Raw genomic sequence first — 21,702 nt, 5'->3', positions numbered from 1 at the left:
CTTGCTCCTGTTGCTCTGCTCTAGCCAACTGCTCTTGTTCACTGAAATATGTCACCCAGACTATGGTTTTATGCTTTAAAGCTCTCCCTGAGTACAGCTTTGGGCTGCACTGGGATCCAAAAGTCTCAGTATAGTCACTAGCCAGTTAATAAGGACTTCATATTGGCTCAAATTTATTTGTATTCTACCAAACTGGAAAAACTAAAAAAAAAGGGGGGGGGGTAAATTTCTTGATATGTACAACCTACCAAAGATAAATCACAATCAAATAAATTTAAAAAGACCCAGAACCTCTTCCCAGTGAAATAGAAACAGTGATTTACAGTCTTTCAACAAAAAGTTCCAGAGACTATAGTTTTACCAAAGAATTCTACCATATCTTCAAAGAATTAATGCCAACACCTTTCAAATTATTTCACAAAATAGAAATATAGGGGATATTTTCCTTTTAAAAAACAAGGTTATTATTTTCCTGGGAAAGAAAGTGCTTATTTATTGCTAGTGAGAGTGAAACTTGAAAAGCCACTAAGATATTCCAGGACAAATCCAAATTTGCACAGTATCTTTACACAAATCCAGCCCTACAAAAGATAATAGATGGAAATTCTACCTCCAACAACAAAAATAATATGAAACAAAATCACTATTCTTTAATATCTCTTAACATCAATGGACACAAATCTGCAATAAAAAGAGATACCAATAGACTGGATATGTAAACAGGACCCAGAATTTTGCTGCATACAGGAAACATATTTCAGCGACAAAGACAGACACTACCTGAGAATAAAAGGCTGGAAAATTTTTCCAAGCAAATGGTCCCAAGAAACAAGTTGGAGTAGCCATTATAATATCAAATAAAACCAAAAGTTATCAAAAATAACAAAGGACACTTCATACTCATCAAAGGAAAAATCTACCAAGATGAACTCTCAATTCTGAACATCTACACTACAAATAAAAGGGAACCCACATTCATGAAAGAAATTTTACTAAAGCTCAAAACATACATTGCACCACATATAATAACAGTGGGAGACTTCAACACCACACTTTCTTCAATGAACAGATCATGGAAACCAAACCTGAACAGAGACACAGTGAACTAACAAAAGTTATGAACCAAACGGTTTTGACATATATCAATAGGACATTTCATCTTAAAATAAAAGAATATACCTTCTTCTCAGCACTTCATGGTACCTACTCCAAAACTGACAATATAATCAATCACAAAGTGGGCCTCAACAGATACAAGAACATCAAAATAACCCCATGCATCCTATCAGATCACCTTTAAGATCAGAGGAGCCAAAAAGAGAGGGATGTCATCAGGTTACTGAATGCACCAAGCACAAAATGCATGAGGGATAGGCCCAGGATGCTGAGGCATCTATTGCCAAGGTTAATCTTTTCTGTGAAGAGAAGATTTATACAATTTATACAACACCATGGACTAAGACTGGTCTTCAATAACAATAAAAATGACAGAAAGCCCAAATACACATGGAAGCTGAACAATGGTCTACTCAATGATAAATTGGTCAAGGAAGAAATAAAGAAAAAAAAAAAAACCCAAAGACTCTTTAGAATTTAAAGAAGATGAAGGCACAATGTACCCAAATTTATGGGATACAATGAAAACAGTGCAAGAGGAAAACTTATAACTCTGAGTGGCTCCAAAAAGAAACTGGAGGGAGCATACACCAGCAGCTTGACTGAAAACACAAAAGCTCTAGAACAAAAAGAAGTAAACACACCCAAGAGGAATAAAAGGCAGAAAATGATCAAACTTGGGCTGCAATGAATCAAGTAGAAACAAAAAGAACTATACAAAGAATCAACAGAACCAGAAGCTATTTCTTTAAAAAATCTCAACAAGATGGATAAACCCTTAGTCAGATTAAATAGAGGGCACAAGAACAGTATTAGCAAAATCCAAAATTAAAAGGGAGACATAACAATGGAAACAGGGAATTTTAAAAATCATTACATCCTATTACAAAAGCCTAGAAAATATGGAGAAAACAGACAACTTTCTAGATTAACACCAGGTACTAAAGTTAAATCAGAATCAGATAAATCATCTAAATAGTCCCATAACCTCTAAAGAAATAGAAGCAGTCATTAAAAGGCTTCCAGCCATAAAAAACCCAAGACCAGATAGATTTAGTGCAGAATTCTATCAGACCTTCAAAGAAGAACTAATACCAAAACATTCCAAAGTCTTCCACCAAATAGAAACAGAAGGAACACTACTACAAAAGTAACACTACCAAATTCATTCTATGAAGCCACAATTACATATATACCTAAATTATACAGACCCAACAAAAAAAGAGAACTTCATACCAATCTCCCTTATGAATATCTATACGAAAAACTCAATAAAATTATTGCAACTAAATCCAAAGACACATCAAAATAATCATCCATCATATCAAGTATGCTTCATTCCATGGATGGAGGGATAGTCCAAAATGTGGGAATCTATCAACATAATCCAGTATATAAACAAACTCAAAGGAAAAAAAAACCCACATGATCTTCTCATTAGATGATGAGAAAGCATTTGACAAAATTCATCACTCTTTTATGATGAATGCCTTGGAAAGATCAGGAATTCAAAGCCCATACTTAAACATAGTAAAAGTAATATACAGCAACCAGTAGCCAATATTAAACTAAATAGAGAGAAACTTAAGGCAACCCCACTAAAATCAGGGACTAGACAAGGATGTACACTCTCTCCATACCTATTCAATATAGTACTTGAAGTCCTAGCCAGAGCAATTAGACAACAAAAGGAGGTCAAAAGGATACAAATTAGAAAGGAAGAAGTCAAAATATCACCATTTGTAGATGATATGATAGTATACTTAATTGACCCCAAAAATAACACAATAGAACTCCTTCAGCTGATAAACAACTTCAGCAAAGTGGCTGAATATAAAATTAACAAACAAATTAGTAGCCTCCCTTTACTCAAAGGATAAACAGGCTGAGAAAGAAAATGTGGAAATGAAACCCTTCACAATAGTCACAAACAAAATAAAATAACTTGGTATGACTCTAACCAAGGAAGTGAAAGATTTGTATGACAAAAACTTCAAGTCTCTGAATAAAGATATTGAAGGAGATCTCAGAAGATGGAAAAATCTTCCATGTTCATGGATTGGCAGGATTAATATAGGAAAAAAATCTATGGCCTTCTTTCCAAAAGCAATCTACAGATTCAATGTAATCCCCATCAAAATTCCAACTCAGTTCTTCATAGAGTTGGAAAGAGCAATTTTCAAATTCATTTGTAATAACAAAAAAACCCAGGATATCAAAAACTATCCTCAACAATAAAATAACTTCTGGGTGAATCACCATTCCTGACCTCAATCATTATTACGGAGCAATCATGATTAAAAAAAAAAAAAACCTGCATGGTATTGGTACAGAGACATGCAGGTAGATTTATGAAATAGAACTGAAGACCCATGAATGAACCCACATACCTATGGTCACTTGATCTTTGACAAAGATGAAAACCATCCAGTGGAAAAAAAGAAAGCATTTTCAACAAATGGCGCTGTTTCAACTGGTGGTCAGCATGTAGAATACAAATAAATCCATTATTATCATCTGGTACAAAGCTCAAGTCCAAGTGAATCAAGGGCCTCCACATAAAACCAGATACTTTCAAACTAGTAGAATAAAAAGTGAGGGAAGAGCCTTGAACACATAGGTACAGGGATAAATTTCCTGAACAGAACATCAGTGGCTTATGCTCTAAGATCAAGAATCAACAGATGGGATGAAATAAAATTGCAAAGCCTCTGTAAGGCAAAGGACATTGACAAGAGAACAAAATGGCAACCAACAGATTGGGAAAATATCTTTACAAATCCTATGTCTGATAGAGGGCTAATATCCAATATATACAAAGACTTCAAGAAGTTAGATTCTAGAGAATCAAATAACCCTATTAAAAATGGGAGACAGAGCTAAACAAAGGATTCTAAACTGAAGAATATCTAATGGCTGAGAAGGAACTAAAGCCATATTCAACACCTTTATGCATCAGAGAAATACAAATCAAAACAACCCTGAGATTCTATCTCATACCAGTCAGTTTTTGGCTAAGATCAAAAACTCAGGGGACAGCAGATGCTGGCGAGGATGTGGATAAAGAAGAACACTCCTCCACTGGTGGGATTGTAAGCTGGTACAACCCCTCTGGAAATCAGTCTGTTGGTTTTCTCAGAAAATTGGACACAGTAGTACCTGTGGACCCAGCTTCACTTCTTATGGGAATATGCCCAAAAGGTGCTTCAACATATAACAAGGACACATGCTCTCGTATGTTCATAGCAGTCTTATTTATAATAGCCATAAGCTGGAAAGAACCCAGATGTCCTTCAATGGAAAAATGGATACAGAAAATGTTGTACATTTACACAAAGGAGTACTACTTGGCTATTAAAAACAATGACTTTATGCAATTCCTAGGCAAATTGATGGAACTAGAAAATATCATTCTGAGTGGGGTAACATGATCAGACAAGAACACACATGGTATGCACACATTAATAAGTGGATTTCAGCCCCAAAGCTCAGAATACCCAAGATAAAATCCACAGACCACATGAAGCTAAGAAGTTGGAAGACCAAAGAGTTAATGCTTCAGCTCTTCTTAAAAGGGGAAAGAAAATATTCACAGATGAAAAACAGAGACAATGTGTGTCACAGAGACTGAAGGGCAGGTCATCTAGATACTGCCCCACCCTGGGATCTATTCCATATACAGTCACCAAACCCAGACAATATTGTGGATGCCAAGAAGTGTATACTGACAGGAACCTGATATAGCTGTCTCCTGAGAGGCTCTGCCAGAGCCTGAGAAATACAGAGTCAGATGTTCTCAACCAACCATTGGACTGAGAATGGGGTCCCCAATGGAAGTTAGAAAAAAGCCCGAAGGAGCTGAAGGGATTTGCAACTCCACAGGAAGAACAACAATATCAACTATTCAGAACCGCAGAGCTCCCAGAGATTAAGCCACCAACCAAAGAGTACACATGGAGGGACCCATGGCTCCAACTGCATATGTAGAATAGGATGTCCTTATCAGGCATCAACAAGAGGAGTGGCCCTTGGCCATGTGAAGGCACAATGACCCACTGTAGGGGAATGCTAGGGCAGGAGGTAGGAGGGAGTGGGTGGGTGGATCGATAATACTCTTATAGAGGCAGGGGGAGGGGGGATGTGATAGGGGAATTCCAGAGTGAAAACCAGGAAAGGGGATAAAATTTTAGATGTAAGTAAATAAAATATCTTATAAAAATGAGATACAAAACAACACTACCACCAATAACAACAACAAAATCAGTGTGGCAGATCTTCAGGATGCTAGGAGTAGGTAGACCTCAAGATCCAGCTATGCCACTCTTGGGAATAGCTACAAAGGGCTTCACCTCCCACCATAGCGATGCTCTGCTCATCCATGTTGTTGCTGTTCTATTCATAACAGATATAATTTGGAAACAGCCTAGACACCCACCAATAGATAAATTGACACTGAAGATGTGGTGTGTTTACAAAATGGAATATTAGTCGGTTGTTCAGAAAATGGAATTGTGGGATTTTTAGCTAAATTTATAAAGCTAGGAACAAAATCACCCTGAGGGAGGTAACTCAAATTCTAAAAGACAAATATTATATTTTTATCTTATATGTAAACCGTAGCTTTTAAGCCTTTGATAAATGTTCTACAATCTGAATAACCACAGAGGCCAAGTATTTAGTATGGGACTGGGTCAAGGCAAGGTCTCTCAAAAAGTGGAAAATAGAACATAATGTAGATAAAATGGAGAAACTAGATTAGTAGTATAAAATAAAGAGGGGAATGAAAGAGAAATTCAAAGGAAGGAATACAGGGAGGGACAGCTAACACTAAAGGCCACTTGAAAAAGTCCACCTGTAAACCTACTTCAGAAAAAATTCCCTAAGATATATATGTATATGAAATGAATCTGAATACACTCGCCAAATGGCATGGAGACAATGCTCCAACTGGATATCTTCTGCCCTTAAGTCATATCTCCAGGGCCAGGGATGGGTTATGTCCTGCTTAGTTGTTTGCCAAAGGGTAACCACCAAACATCATACGCTATTGTCTGTGCTGTTGGTTACTCTCTACAATGTACTGCTGAGAAGAACTTTCGGAGATATCATCAAGTATGAGTAGTTGAGCTGGTGCCAAAATAGAACTTTCACACCAGGTAAGTATTCACAGTACTGGAAGGTATTCTTCAGCCTACCACAGGAAAAATCTAACCAGTATCACCCATCTACAAGTCCTGTGACCTACAATAGTGATCTGGCTGCAAGATGCTTGTGCAATAATGGCACGAGTGTTACGGCAGTAACCAACTGCTTTCTGATTGGATCTAAGGTCCACTCCATGAAGTGGAGCCTATATACGACAGTGCTAATCTGGTCAGGAACCCAAGATAAGATAGGTCCCATGGGCCTAGGGGAAAACCTAACACTATGATTCCACTAAGGGAACACAACAATAAAATTACTCCTAATGACATTCTGCTATACATATAGATTATTGGCATACAATGGGGGGGGGGGGACTAATGCAGAGGCATACAGTGGGATAATGTTAAGAAAGTGAGAAACTTTAGATCACTTGGTACTGAATGAGATGTTTTCATCAACGATCTCTCCTCAAGGTTCAGGGGTCTATGAAGAGGTAATGGGTAGCTCCAAGAAAGCAGTGTCTCCCCAACATGAGACTGATGCAGTATGAACTCTCAGAGACCATGGCAGTATGCACAGTGCCTGCGTAGGTTTTTATCTTACTGGTTTCTTACTATACATGCAAGATTTTAATTTCAGTTTTTGTGGAGTTTCTGTATGTATATTTTATGGGGTTTTTGTTTCCCTTTTAAGAGAGTAAAAGAAGAAGAAGTTGGGTAGATGGGCATGTAGCAACGATCATTAAGGAATAAGGGGAGGGGAAAAACACAAAATATATTCTATCAAATATTTTCAACTTGAAATATATACTTCCTTGTAGTGTTGTGAAAACTATATAAATCAATATATTTAAAACTCTTAGTATTGAGCTTAGACCCTAAATTATTCATCTAATAAATATTAATTATTAATATTATTATCAGAGGTAGTAATTTTTAACTTTGGGAGAAATAGAAGGAAATCGATATTTGACTGCATAGGTTAAAAGACATGGTGGTAATATTGATAACATAAAAAATAACATGTATAGTAAGAATAGCCTGGCTCCTTGAATCACAGATTGGCATTGCTTCTCAGTGCTAAAGGCACAGTAGCTTTCTGTTTCTTTCCCATAGAAGTAAATTATCACAGTTTCTTGAGATATAGACCCCAAAGCTTAAAATAACTGGACAGTAATATGGCTGGGGCTTCGTCTCATTAATTTCCCAGTTTAAGCCTGGAAGATACAATGATTCCTCTAACTTTTATAACAATGAGTCAGTACTATGTAGAATTACTAAAATGTAAAACCCAACTAGACAGGAAACTCAGCCGTTGAGAGCACTCGCCGTTCTTCCAGAAGACCTGAGTTCGGTTCCTACACCCATGTCAGGTGATGTACAGCCACTTGTAATTCTAGCTCCAAATGGTTCAACACCATCTTGTGTTCCCCATGAAAACACACACACACACACACACACACACACACACACACACACACAAATCCAACTGTGTGATCTTGTCTGGCCTGTTTGATGACTATGCCATTTGAAAAAAAAAAAAAGAGAGTCTTAACAAATATTTATCTAGCCCAGGCTTTGGCAAAACATTGCAGGTCAAAAGTTCCTGAAAACTAGTTGTGTAACCACACTTGCTCTCAGCTAAAAGGCTGGGAAGTCATAGTTGAGTAACCAATTCTTCTGACCTGTAGTCAGTTTTCTGTGACTACACAGAGTATGATTTTAATTTGGCAAATTTATGGCTTTTGGCTGATAGAAGCAGAATAAATAGCAAATCAGTCTTTAAAGGATTTAATAATGTGCATGTTTTATAACCATGTTTCAGACAGCAGATTGCATTTGTACTTGAGAGGCAGGGTCGATACTGACGGACCCTGTGGGTTCTACGGCCAAGTACATACCTTCTGGCTGAAGGACGGCTTCCTGCTGCTGTCTGACCGCTGCCAGGTGTGCCTGCAGAGGTTCATAATTCTCTGAAGATATTTTAATCACACTGGTTATAGGAATGCCAAGCTCGGTCATAATGGCCAAGAGCTGAGGATTATTGAAACCCACAACAATAATATAATGCTGGGCACCATCATCCGGCTCATCGTCTGTTGGAAATACCATAAAAAATGGTCAGCTATATCATTTTTAGGTAGAACAGGTTGTCCCTAGGCAAATCAATTGGCGATACTCAATTATGCATGCATTTGTAATCTCTCTGGCTTGCCAAGACCCAGCCAGTTGGCTGGAACGCAGGCCTGTTGACTGTTTTTCATTATTGCTCTTCCAGTAAAGAGACTGTGGCCATTTTACAAAATATTAAATCATGTTTGCAAATGAGACATAGATGTAGTAGGGGGGCCAACACACATGGGGGTCTGTGGCCATGGAAAATGGTGCCTGGGCTTTTGTCAGAGTTTAACCTGTAACCAGGCTCCTTTGATTCTAATCTTGTTTGAGCAACATCTGGCTTGACTCCTAAGTTACAAGTAGCTGCAGCTTTCTGGTACTTTATAAGTAGAGGTGTTTACAGGATAAGGAAATACTGTGGGTGTGCTCTGTAGCACTACACTGAATGAATTCCTGTTGGGGTGGTAAGAACACCATGCATTAAACGTACCTCTCCCTTTCTCCTGATACTGCTGCTTATAAATATTAAAACACAGAGGATCTCTTAGACTATGTAATCTGGGTGTGAGAGTAATTGTCCTGCTTTTGTACTGATTATTCATGATACATAAGAGCCTTCTGGTGTACAGTGCAGTTCAGCAAAGTCAATGTGCATGCCATACAACAGATGCCCACATATTAATTTCATGTAATTATGTCTCCCCAGTCATGAAAATGATCCACATTGGTATTGTCTATAGTATAGAAGCATAGAATCATTGTTTCTGGGTGTCTTATCTTTAGAGTAGAGCTATATGAGGTAGAATAATTGATAAAAGATGCAAAAAGAAAAAAAAGAAGCACCAGTCTCTCTTACTTAATTTAAACACAGTAAAGATCAAAAGTGCTGAAAGAAATCAAGAATCAAGTCTATTTGTTACAAATAACAAACAGATAAAACAAACATAGGTAGTTCTGTCTGGACTCAGAAATCCAGCAGTGAATCAGTAGTAACTCCTGATGATGACTCATTCTTGTGTTGGCCATTTAGGACAGAAGGAAGTTCTATTTGGTCTGATGAAGACAGGGTGGTTGTGGGAAAATTTGAGCCAAGAAGCTGTGCTCTTACTTGGGCTGGACCAAAGCCCTCCTCCCCTACTGGTACATAGGGCTGCCTTCTCTGCTGCAGTGGAAGAGGATGAGCCTAATCCTGTAGAGACTTGATGTGCCAGGACCAAAGGATTTCCAGGGGAGGACCCACTGTCTTAGAGGAGAAGAGGAGGGAGCGTAGGGAACGGCTTTCTGATAAATAGGCAGGATAGATTAAAACAAGAAGCTGTGCTCCGCATATGCCTCTCAGATAATTAGATTTGGTTTCTCACATGATCCGACTTTTATTCCACTAACTTCTCTCTCTCTCTCTCTCTCTCTCTCTCTCTCTCTCTCTCTCTCTCTCTCTCTCTCTCTCTCTCTCTTTCTCTCTCTCTCTCTCTCTCTCTCTCTCTCTCTCTCTCTCTCTCAGAGATGTCACAGAGCATAAGTTATTTGTGGCTTTATAATAAAAAGGCTAGGAACAAGAGGGTTTAATTATAGAGGTGACTCTTCAAAACCCATTCTTTTCTATAAAGCAAGAGGTGGAGGATACATTTTGGAGCTATACACTGACCGATGTAGGATCTGGTGTCATCTTCTTCTCCTCTCCGTTTCAACTGTGTGATCTTCCTCACTGTTACAGTGACCTCGGGCTGGTCCTTGCTCTTTCCCTTCCCAGCCTTAGCACTGGAAGCCTTCTTCTCCTTTGGAGACTTCCCTTTTCCTTTGTCCTTTTCTGACTTTGTTCGTTCTTCTATGAGCTGAAACGAGAAAGCACATCCTTACCCTCTAAGTCATCTTGTGAACAAGTGAAGGTTTCCCCAAACTCAGGGAACTTAATTCTATAACTCACTTCATCAAACCAATCCTTTATTTTACTGCATTTCCCTTATTATTTGTCATTTATTCATTGTTAGAGTCGGGACAGTGGAGGTTCCAGCTTGAACTGAAGTGTGATGGGCACATCTGTGTGGGTTTGTGCCTGTCCTGAGTAGTCTTATGTCAGCTTGATACAAACTAAAGTTGTCTAAAGGGATGGAACCTTAACTGATAAAATGCCTCCATAGGATCTGGCCATAGGAATCTTTTTAATTAGCAGTCGTTTGTGAAGAGCCCAGCCCATTGTGAGTGGAGCCTTCCCTGGGCTTGTGATACTGGCTTCTAAAAGTAGACTGAGCAAGCAAAGGCAGGGGAAACAATCCAGTAAGAAGTCCCTCCCTACAGTCTCTGCATCATCCTTCCCACAGGACCCTGTCCCATTTGTGTTCCTGTCCTGGAGTCCTTTAAAGAAGAATAGGGCTGTGAAAGTGTGTGAGCCGAATAAACCCCTTCTTCTTCAACTTTCTTTTTGGCCATGGTATTTTGTTGCAGCAACAGAAACCCCAATAAGACAGGGGCAATGAGAGGCAGTGAGGGGCAGATGTGGGTGTGGGTGTGGGTGTGGGGGTGGGTGTGAGGGTGGGTGTGAGGGTGGGTGTGAGGGTGGGTATGAGGGTTGGTGTGAGGGTGGGTATGAGGGTGGGTGAGAGAGTAGATATGAGGGTGGGTATGGGGGTGGGTATGAGGGTAGGTGTGAGGGTGGGTGTGAGAGTAGATATGAGGGTGGGTATGGGGGTGGGTATGAGGGTAGGTGTGAGGGTGGGTGTGAGGGTACTAGGAGGTTGTTTACAAGAATAGCCTTCTGGGAGAGATTCATTTGAAAGAGTCTCTCAAACATTTCAGCTGTGTGTTTGTGCTGAGGTGGGGTAGAGCAGAGTTGGAGGAAGAATCAGACTATCTTATGGCATCAGAAGCTTGGGTTTGTCATTGGGTAAAAACCAACAAGCAAAACAAAATAAACTAGAGAGACACTGACTAGGCTTTCTAAAATCTTCTTGACTATGTTTTTTTTTTTTTTATGTTGGCTATTTTAAAATGTTAAAAGGTCTACTGAGATCTTAACACTAAAAATTCTCATTAGTACAATCCTGCTTAAAAGCATGATTAGCAGATGATATCTGATACCCAGAAAGCCAGGATCCTCCGTAGAGGGAGACAGTTACTTGAGTTCTTCAAAAATTGGTCTAGGGTATGCTTAGTTCACTGGTCTTTGGGAAGATCCAGTATTTACCCTGACCTTTCAGAACTTCTCCCAAACTTTGAATACTATTTCCTAGTGTAACTGTCTGTGTTGATAAACTGGAAGTGTTTATTCTTGCTAAAATGATAATGGAGTACTGGTCCCAAAATGACAAATCTGGAGAAGGTAGATACAATATGTGGATCTTATTTTTTTTATATGCAATCATACTTGAAGACAAAAATAATGAAAATATTGTGTAATTATTTTGGGCTTTGACATTTACTTCTTAAGGCCATGAAAACTAACTTGAAAAGCTCTAAGGTATTAGAGATAGGGCCACCACAGCGGCCACCTTTGTCACAGCGGCCATCTCCACCACAGCCACAGCAACAGCAGCCACAAAATACACCCTTGGGATAGAAGTGAAATGAGTCCCATGCCAGACGGACAAGGGCAGTTAAAAAAAAAAGAGCATACTGTCAAAGTCAAGCCCAGAAGACTTCTGTGCTTTCTCACTCTATCCCTGATGATGAAGATGAGCTAAGTTTAATGAGTAAACATCAGCAAGCACAAAAGTTGTGATCATTTGTGAGATTGTTTTTTAAAATTAATTAATTTATTTATTTTTAAAAGATTTATGTATTTATTTTGTTTATATGAGTACACTGTTGCTGTCTTCAGACACACCAGAAGAGGGCATCAGATCCCATTACAGATGGTTGTGAGCCACCATGTGGTTGCTGAGAATTGAACTCAGGACTTCTGGGAGAACAGTCAGTGCTCTTGACCGCTGAGCCAGATCTCCAGACCACCCCCCTAACTTTTTAAATGTAAGCATCCATATAGTCATTTGCTTATTCAGTGGATATTTCTATGAGTAGAGAAGCATCATGAACAGTCTTGGATGTGACACAGGGATGTGAAAAGACCCAGCATTTCTTCCTGCACTAGATATGAATTGATGTCTACAACAGGGCTAGGCACTACCTCTTAGAGTCTAGCCCAAGGGAAAAGAAGGATAAGTAAACAAACAGGCAAAAATAGAACTACAAATTTTAATGAATGCAAGACAGAAACATAACTGAGGAGACTGTGCTAACAGTCAGTGGATGAAATACCCTCTCTAAGGAGGTGATGTTTGAGTGAAAACCTGACAACTTAGTCATAATGCACAGGAGAAACAGGGAAAAGGTGACATGTAAAGGCATTTGGGAATAAAGAAACTGTGTGTTCAGAGAGCTGAAAGACATGTGGTAGCAGGACAAGAGCAGAGTGGCCCAAGACAAGGGTGGAAGACACTCAGGGCTTTGGAGATGGGGCCAAGGAATCCATACCTCACTGAAAAATTAGAAGGAAGGCTTGAGAGTTTTAGGACAGGGGAGTTTATGGAAAACCGAATTTCTAATAAGAAGATATAGAAATAGTCCAGAGAAGACCTAACAGTTACACATATCAAGTAGATGGATTTCAGATCCATTCTGGATGTTGGAACTGGGAGAGTCTAACCACTAGTCATGAACAATGAGCCATATCAAAGGAAGCACCGTGACTCAGACCTTGAACCCCCAGTGGTTTGGTGCTAGCCCTTACTGACTTAGTGGACACTGGATGAGAAGTGGTTTTTAGTTAATTTGAAAAGGCTACTATATGTGATCCCACTATATTTGAGTTACCCTGTGCCACAATCTGTGTTCAGAGATGGAACTGCAGTTACAAATTCAGGAGCAAGTGATAGACTTTAGTAGATTTAATGGGAAGATGTAAACTGACTTGGGTAAGAGTTTCTATGACATTGAGAATTTGGCTTTGGATCATGGTAAGTCCAACAGTTACTCATTTGGTATAGCAGAAGAAGACAGTCAACAAGAGGGAGAAGTGAATAAAAGGTCAAAAATTGTAGGAAGTAAGGAGAGAGAGAGAGAGAGAGAGAGAGAGAGAGAGAGAGAGAGAGAGAGAGAGAGAGAGAGAGGACTAAATAGTTTAAAAAGATGTGTCTGTAGTTGTGGGGTAACATTAAGGAAATACAACTATGGTGGCTGTAGTGGTGGTAGACATAAAGACAGTGACACCAGGAACAGCATCGTGAAACACCTTGAAACATTTGGTTTTGATGGGAAGTTAGACTTTGCATCATTTGTCAGGTGAGCAGATGGCAGTGGGTATGAAGATGAGGTAAGAATGTACCTCTGTGTATAGAGCCAGGAGTTTGTGCATTTGCTGGTTGATGAAATGATCCAGTATAGAAGGAGATATTGAAGATATAAGGGCACAACTGAAAATCTCCAAACAAAATTCACTAGAAAGCGAAAATTCCTAGTTTAGGAGGAGCTGAGTGTTTGTGTTTGGATAGAAGAGAGAAAGAGGTCTGGGTGGTCTTGAGAGAATGTTTCTGGTTTTCAAGAGAAGTGTGTGTGTGTGTGTGTGTGTGTGTGTGTGTGTGTGTGTGTGTGTGTGTGTGTGAAGTCAGCAAGGGAGATCAGCAGGTAAGAATATGGAATCTCCAACAAAGTTAGAAAACACCAGGGTCATCTCAGACAGTCAAAGAGCAAGTGTACTAAAGAAATGTGGAAAGACTCAGTCTATGGTGATATGAAAATAGAACCAGCATGTTGGGTCTTCTGAACACCTTAAGTTGTCTTTGTTTCCTCAGACAGAGACATGAAGAAGGTGGGTGGGGTCACTGAGTTCAAGGTCATGATGAAGAAAGAGACAAAGGTGGGGAAATAGACCTTCTACAGCATAGAATTACAGGTCCGGACCACAGGATAGATGACTAGCAGAGAAGATAATGTACGAAGACTGGTGGATGCCATAGACCAGCAGTTATGATGAAGTTGAAGAAACTTTGGGATTGGGAATAGTTCCTATTTGGTCATTTTAAGAGGGAAGGAACACTTTTTAAGAGGATAGGAAACATCCAAGGTTAGAGAATGGGAGACCTTAAGATTTTAGTGGTGATGGGTCAGGGTAGAACCACCAGAGTAAATGGCTGATATAGGATGGAGGAAGTGACCATTAGACAATTAAGAAGCCATTATATAGACCCCTGTTCACAATGAGAAAATAAGAAAAGAATCACAATGGCAAAGGAAAAAGAGACCCAGAGAAGCCAAGGATGATAGTGCCTGTTCAAGTGTGTAGGGTAGTGAGAGACAGATGGGAGTGTCTGGAAGACTAGGCAGGGACCTGTAGTTGCACCAGGCCCCAGGACTGCAGAGCATTACAAACACCTCTCTGGTTAATATTGGATATCTCTCTGTAACTGTCTTTCTACATGGAGAAAAATTTAGGCCAATAAGTCTGCCCTGTAATACCAAAAGTAATATTCTCAGCCATAAATTAGCAAAGGGCTATTTTAATCATGGCTATCATCATCAATATTTAGGATATTTCTATTCACTGAGCTCATGTTATGTAGCAGACACTGTGCCCTGTTAATTCCTTACAGGTACAATGGGTAGAACATTAGCTTCACTTTAGAAAAGAGAAAACAAGCTTGGTGGGATTGAGCAACAATTTAATAACCATGTTACTGAAGGGGAATGCCAGGTCAGAGGGCTGCGCCACCCATGCTCTCTGCAGAGAGTCCTTGGAGCAGAGCCATGGCCCTGATTCCAATTATCCTGTGGAGTCTATCAGGGCTCATCAGGGCTTGTTCCCTTCTCCCTTCTCATAGCTGACCTCAGAGCTGGTCTATCCACTCTTCTGTGTTGAGACTGTCTCTCACTCCTCCGACCACCCATACTGAGGCCGAACCACTTCCATAGCCTTAAGCTCTCTCCTTTTCTGCTAATCTCTAGTCACAGGAAGTTCAAACCTTCCCTTTCATTTTTCTCTTGTTTTATGTACTTCTCTCTAACTACAGGTTGCTGTAGAATTTAGGGGTAAATGTTGGGGATTGGTTCTAATGCTTTGATATAATCAAGAATCTGCATGTCCAAATGCTGAAGGTCCTTGTTCCCAACTAGTTTTTGATCAATCAATAAAGATGCCAGTGGCCAATGACTGGGTAAAGAGAGACAGCATGGGACCTTTAGATTTGCATGAGCTATGAACTGGGGAAAAGGAGACAAAGAATCATCATGACTCAGAGGAGAAGGAGAAGGATAGGGTGTAAGAGTTGCAGGAAAGAAAGCCAACCAGCCATGTGAGAATTTGGGTGGTGGCCACTGTCCACTTGACTGTCCAGTACAGCAGGGGAAGGTTTAAGAGTGCCAGTCTTTGAGGTAGCCAAGGCATTTTAAAATTCACTGGTGTGTGTGTGTGTGTGTGTGTGTGTGTGTGTGTGTGTGTGTATAAAATACTCAAAAACTCAGAATATACATGTATGAAATATGTGTGTTTTCCTTTTCTGAGATCCCTTCATTGTGAATCAGCCATCATACTGTCAAATATCCTAGATGGTGAGTGACGCACCATGGAGAACTGTGTCTAATTTGGGGACCCGATTAATCCAGTTCTAGAATCTACACAAAATACGTTATTTAAAACATTGATCTCAGTGTGTTGTAAAATATATTATTCATTGTCCCAAATGTAGAAAACATATACATGTCAATCAACAGAATAATAAATAAGAAAAATTAGGGTAAGCAGTAGAAAACTCAGAGCAAGTAATAACCATAGATATGGATGTTGTCATAATAGCCAAACTATGATACATTTTTAGATAAAAGACTGTTAAAATATTTTACCATACTTTTAAGTCTGTAGAGGAATGGATATATATGATATATTCTATATATCATATATCATGAGTATTAGATATATAACATATATTATAATATATATCAAAAGTAGAAAAGAAAGCATTCTGAATAGTACTGTTATTGATAATAACAGGATGCTGGTAGTAGAGTGTTATCTGTTTTGCCCTATATCTCTTTTCTATATTTTCTGTTTTTCCTCTTTTCCTCCCCTTCCTTCTCCTTACTGCCCCAGGTCATTTCCTGTACCTCCAATGATCTGAACACGCATAAAGTTGAATTTAAAACTTCTTTCTCCAGAGTGCTGGTAGAACAGTGGTTCTCAACTTCCTGTCACTGCTACCCTTTAACATAGTTGCCCTTGTTGTGGTGACCCCAGCCACAACATTATTTTTATTGCTACTTCATAACTGTAGTCTTGTTGCTGATATGAATTTTAATGCAAATATCTGTGTTTTCTGATGGTCTTCGATGACCCCTGTGAAGGGGTCATTTGATTCCCAAGAAGATCAAGACCCACAGGTTTAGATCTGCTGTGTTAAGAGTGAAGAACACGCTTAGAGGTGCTTGAGAGACGGTTCAGTGGTGAGGAGCACTTGTTTCTCCTCCAGAGGGCCCGAGTTTGGTTCCTGTCACTCACATTGTATATAATTCCAGCTCCAGGGCATCAGTTCCTTCTTTTGGTCTCTGTAGGCACCATCGGCACACATACACATTAGTTTACACAAATAAAAACATGCATGTTTAGGCGTGCATTTGTTTCATTTGATCAAATGATACAATCTCTAGAACCCCACACAATATTACTAGGCATGGGAGAGGTAATTCGTGCAGTTCTTAGTTCAGTGAACCAAAATGTGGGAGTATTGTGTGTGTGACGGCTGGGGGAGGGGCAGGTCTGTTTTGTGCCTTATGCAGGACCATGCGCTTTGGGATCATGCGCACTAATGATATTCTCATTAACCATTCAAAGGGTTGGGGAGAAGGTATTAGGGTGTGTGGATTATCTCAGAAAGTCTCATTCCTCAAGAGACTGGGTGATTTTTTGGGAAGAAAGGACTAGAAATTAAGTCATGGTTGTTCTTGGTATCAGTGATTAGTTAACACAATGCTGTTTATCTTTGCTGAGTTTTCTTCCTTTCCTTGACAACGGTCCCCACATTGAACCTCAGGAAGTTGTATGAAAAGCAATCAGGGGGACCAGAGATTTCTGCGGACAGATCAGCCAGCAAGACTGTGAGTCCTGGGGAAACATGACTATCAGCATTGTACTGCGCGGGAGTCCAGAGGCCGTCTTAGGATTCCTGAGACAGACAGGTGAGGTGCTCACAGCGGTTAACAGCACACATTCAGTCTGATGGCTGGGACTGTTGAGAGCACAGCAGTTGGCCTTTAGGAACGCTTAAGTTTCCACCACCATTGACTCCCCTTGTCACCATCTGCGGACTGGGAATGGTTCATCATACTAACGCAATTATATTGTTTAGCTATTAAATGATATGACATGTCTGAAGATATAGAGTTAAGCAGCCAAAAAATAGTAGCTTTTATCACTTGCTACTGAAAGATGCTAGTCTATTTTCCCCTTTAATAAAAATTTCCTAGTAGTGCACGAAAACTTTTCATTAATAAAAATGAAAACAGTCCGCAAAGCGGAGTTCTGTTTTGCAGAGAGGCCAGCTGGAGAGTCATTCATTTCTGAGGAATCGCTGGGGTTTGGGGTTCCTTAGATCTTCCATTTGTGTCGGTTGGATCTTCATTTTGATAATCTTGCCTCAAAGAATTCCAGGCAGCTAGTGAGGCAAGTTATTCCATTCCTAGAACCACCCAGGAGCCCTCCACACAGGATCCCTGCCCTTCCTCTGTTTGACTTCTTAAAATAGTTTCTGAAGAATTTAACCACAACTGAATCAAAACTAACCAGCCTGTAATTTCCTGGTCTGTCCCTATGGCCTTTTCTTTAAAATAAAACACACACGCAAAATGGCATTTCTCTGGCCCTTTTCCAGCTTCTTGGGGTTTTGACCGGGAGAAGCTCGGGAATGTCTGTGGCAGTAAGTGCTTCTTCTTAATCTCTCCTCGTTTCTTGTTGGGAGAAGGCAGCAGCTCGAGTGAGGCACCATTATTCCACGTTAGATAATTAAGCTGTTCTATTATTTTTTGATGAAAAAGTTGCTGGATACTGTCTCCCCACAGTTCTTCATGTCTGCCTTTCCTCCGCCCTAGGGCTTGTGAAAATTAGGCAGCGCACCCATAAGGTACAGACAGAAGGAGCTAGTCTTTCATATAAAAGTGTTTACTTGGAAATTCTAAGAAAACATGAGCAGATTAAATGCATCCATGAAAGACACAATTAAAACATATGTGGATCTTTTGGGGAAAGCCTTTGCAAATATTCTGATTTCAGTTCTGAATCATGGGAAGATTCCATTTACATTGGTTAGTAATATTAAAGGTCAATGATTTTTTTTTTTGTAATGTAGCTACAGCCATTTCCAAACTCCTTTGAACATCACTTTCTTTTGTTTTCTTAATCTCTCTGAGATATAATTCACAGGCAAGTAAATGCTTATAGTGAATACATAATACAAAAGTTAATCAGAAGCAAAAGTGAATGGAAATAAAAAGTGACACAATAGCTGAATCTAAATCTTCCAGAATAAAAACCAAGAGAGGCATTTTAAGACCAGAGTGAATATGACGGGCATCCCTGCAGCGTGTACACTGTGTCCATGGACGTTTGTTACTGTGAATGTTTCCGGGGCTGATGAATCAATCACAGATGTTAATGCAGGACTAAAGCTACAGAGTGATCTTTGAGATAACGGTGGAAGAGAGATACAGTTCTGAACAGACCCTCTCATTCAAATTTTAAGACATAGTAAATGGCCTAATTCGCTATGATAATGCAGGATAATCATATTCAGAAGTTCTGAAATGTTAGAGATATTTTTATTTCTCAATAAACACTCCCATCCAAATTTTATGACATAGTAAATGGCCCAATTTGCTATCATTACACAGAATCATCTTATTCAGAAGTTCTGAGGTGTTCGAGATGTTTATACAATAGAGCACATTTCTAATCTGTTTCTATCTATATTTATATATCTGGAAGTCATTATCTAACTGTTTCCAAACAGATGAGTGTTTTCAAACAGGTTACGCATATTTATAAGTCAAAGCTGCCATTTGCATCCTACGAGTTCACATGCTAAGTGTTTTACATTCTGTTCCTTCAGAGCACCTCCCCCTTATAGTTTTCACAATATTAATTATCTAGCAACTTTTCTTTCAAAGCAGAAATAAAAAACAACAGCCAGTGTTCAACTGCAGCACATACTTTAGCTTAACCAGGACTAAAATATCTTTATTCTATCTGGCACTTTAAACTATAATTTACTGTTTTTTTTTTTTAAAGAAAAATAAAGATGTGGAAATAGGACCAAATATATGGTGACACATTACATCTGTTTCATGGGGGCAAAAAGACAAGAAATGCCTAATTCTGTGAATTCTCAGTGTCCCCATCTCTGCCTTAATGTTTGCTAATTACTGTAATTACTGCTGTGAATTTCTACCCTAAAGCATTCATTCTTTAAAACGTTCACTTCCAAAAATTAAACACAGAAGACACAGTACGTTCTTGGGGTTGGACAGATGCAAGCCATGTACTAGAATTAGCTCATGAAAGTGAGTATCTCTGTAGATTTAATGGCAAGATTGAAAAAGCTGAAGATTTGCTTTCTGTGCAAGCAACGTAGAGCCCTCTTCTAGGCTCGGCCAAGGAGGAAGATCCTCTTCCCCCATCGGTAATACACTTCCATTAGCTATTGCAGATGCTACATTGTACATGCTTCCATTGCTCTCTGCCAGACTTTTGGCTGACGAGCATTGACCTCAATTGTTCCATCTAGCCTCTCTGGTGGCATTGCGGAGAAATGTATATGGATTACCTCACTCCTCCACCTCTCATCCACAAGGATGACTTTCTGCGGAGCAATCCATTCCAATTAGTTTTCATCCATTTATTTAGCACCCGCTCATCTGGTTTCAGCCCAGACACAAGGGGCTGGTGCTCTGGAAAGCACTGGTAATAAGAATATGAAATTAGATTGTGCAATTGTTGTTTCTTAATTGCTCAGAGTTCTCTTATAGTGTCTCATGCTTCTTTTTTTCTCCTTCAAAAAAAAAAAATTAACTTCGAGTTACGGCTCATTAGACACCCAAAGTTTCAACAAGCAAGTCAAGGTTCTTTCTAAAGCTTCAGCATCTCCTAATCATATTAATATAGTTCACAGTATAAAAATAGACCCTTTCTTATCTCCTTGTACAAAACTCAAGTGTAAGTGGATCAAAGATATCCACATTAAACCAGATACACTTTAGAACACATAGGCACAGGAGAAAATTTTCTGAACAAAACACCAATGGCTCGTGCTCTAAGGTCAAAGATTAACAAATGAGACTTAATGAGATTACAAAGTTTCTGTAAGGCTAAGGACACTGTCAAGAAAACAAAACGGCAGCCAACAGAATTGGAAAAGATCTTTACCAACTCCACATCAGATAGAGGCCTAATATCCAAGTTATACAAAGAACTCAAAAAGCTAGACACCAGAGAATCAAACAACCCTATTAAAAAATGGGGTACAGAGCTAAACAAAACGTTCTCAATTGAGGAATATCGAATGGCTGAGAAACATCTAAGGAAGTGCTCGACATCCTTAGCCATCAGGGAAATGCAAATCAAAACAACCCTGAGATTCCACCTCACACCAGTCAGATTGACCAAGATCCAAAACTCAGATGACAGCAGATGCTGGCGAGGATGTGGAGAAAAAGGAACACTTCTCCACTGCTGGTAGGGTTGTAAACTGAAACAACCACTCTGGAAATCAGTCTGGCGATTCCTCAGAAAATTGGACGTAGTACTACCTGAATATCCAGCTATTCCACTTCTGGGCATATACCCCAGAGACACTCCAATATACAACAAAGACACATGCACCACAATGTTCATAACAGCTCTATTTATAATAGCCAGAAGCTGGAAAGAACCCAGATGTCCTTCAGTAGATGAGTGGATACAAAAATTGTGGTACATTTACACAATGGAGTACTACTCAGCTATCAGAAACAGTGACTTAACCAAATTCTTAAGAAAATGGTTGCATCTCGAGAATATCATCCTGAGCGTGATAACCCAGTCACAAAAGAACAGATATAATATGCGTCACTGATAGTGGGATGCTAACCCCAGAGGGCTCGGACTGCCCCAGAAACAACTCACAGACTGTGTGAAGTTCAAGAAAAAACAAACAAACAAACAAACAAACAAACAAACCAAAAAAACATTATGCTCAATCCTTACACACCAAGAAAACGTTGCCTATTTCCGGGTTGCATCCTGTTTTACATGTACTTTTTGCTCATTGTAACTAGTAAGACCTTAATGCAGAGTATCAAACCTTTAAAAAAAAAA

The 21,702-nt window shown here is 39.4% G+C and overlaps 1 protein-coding gene across 1 annotated transcript in view; it reads right to left on the bottom strand.

Annotated features, from left to right (window-relative positions):
• Window positions 1–21,702, bottom strand: part of SPAG17 (sperm associated antigen 17) — a gene marked incomplete at both ends in the record, with an annotated part of 212,051 nt that overhangs the window by 122,950 nt on the left and 67,399 nt on the right. Inside the window, 2 exons of the mRNA XM_080915775.1 lie at window positions 8,162–8,356; window positions 10,024–10,210. Of these exons, the coding sequence (XP_080771901.1) occupies window positions 8,162–8,356; window positions 10,024–10,210 (382 nt within the window). The remainder of the gene's footprint in view (window positions 1–8,161; window positions 8,357–10,023; window positions 10,211–21,702) is intronic.

The sequence above is a fragment of the Micromys minutus genome, assembly GCF_963924665.1.
Source record: "Micromys minutus genome assembly, chromosome: 4".
Classification (NCBI taxonomy): Eukaryota; Metazoa; Chordata; class Mammalia; order Rodentia; family Muridae; genus Micromys; species Micromys minutus.
The sequence above is the reverse complement of the archived record's forward strand: the minus strand, read 5'-3'. Positions and strand labels throughout refer to the sequence as shown.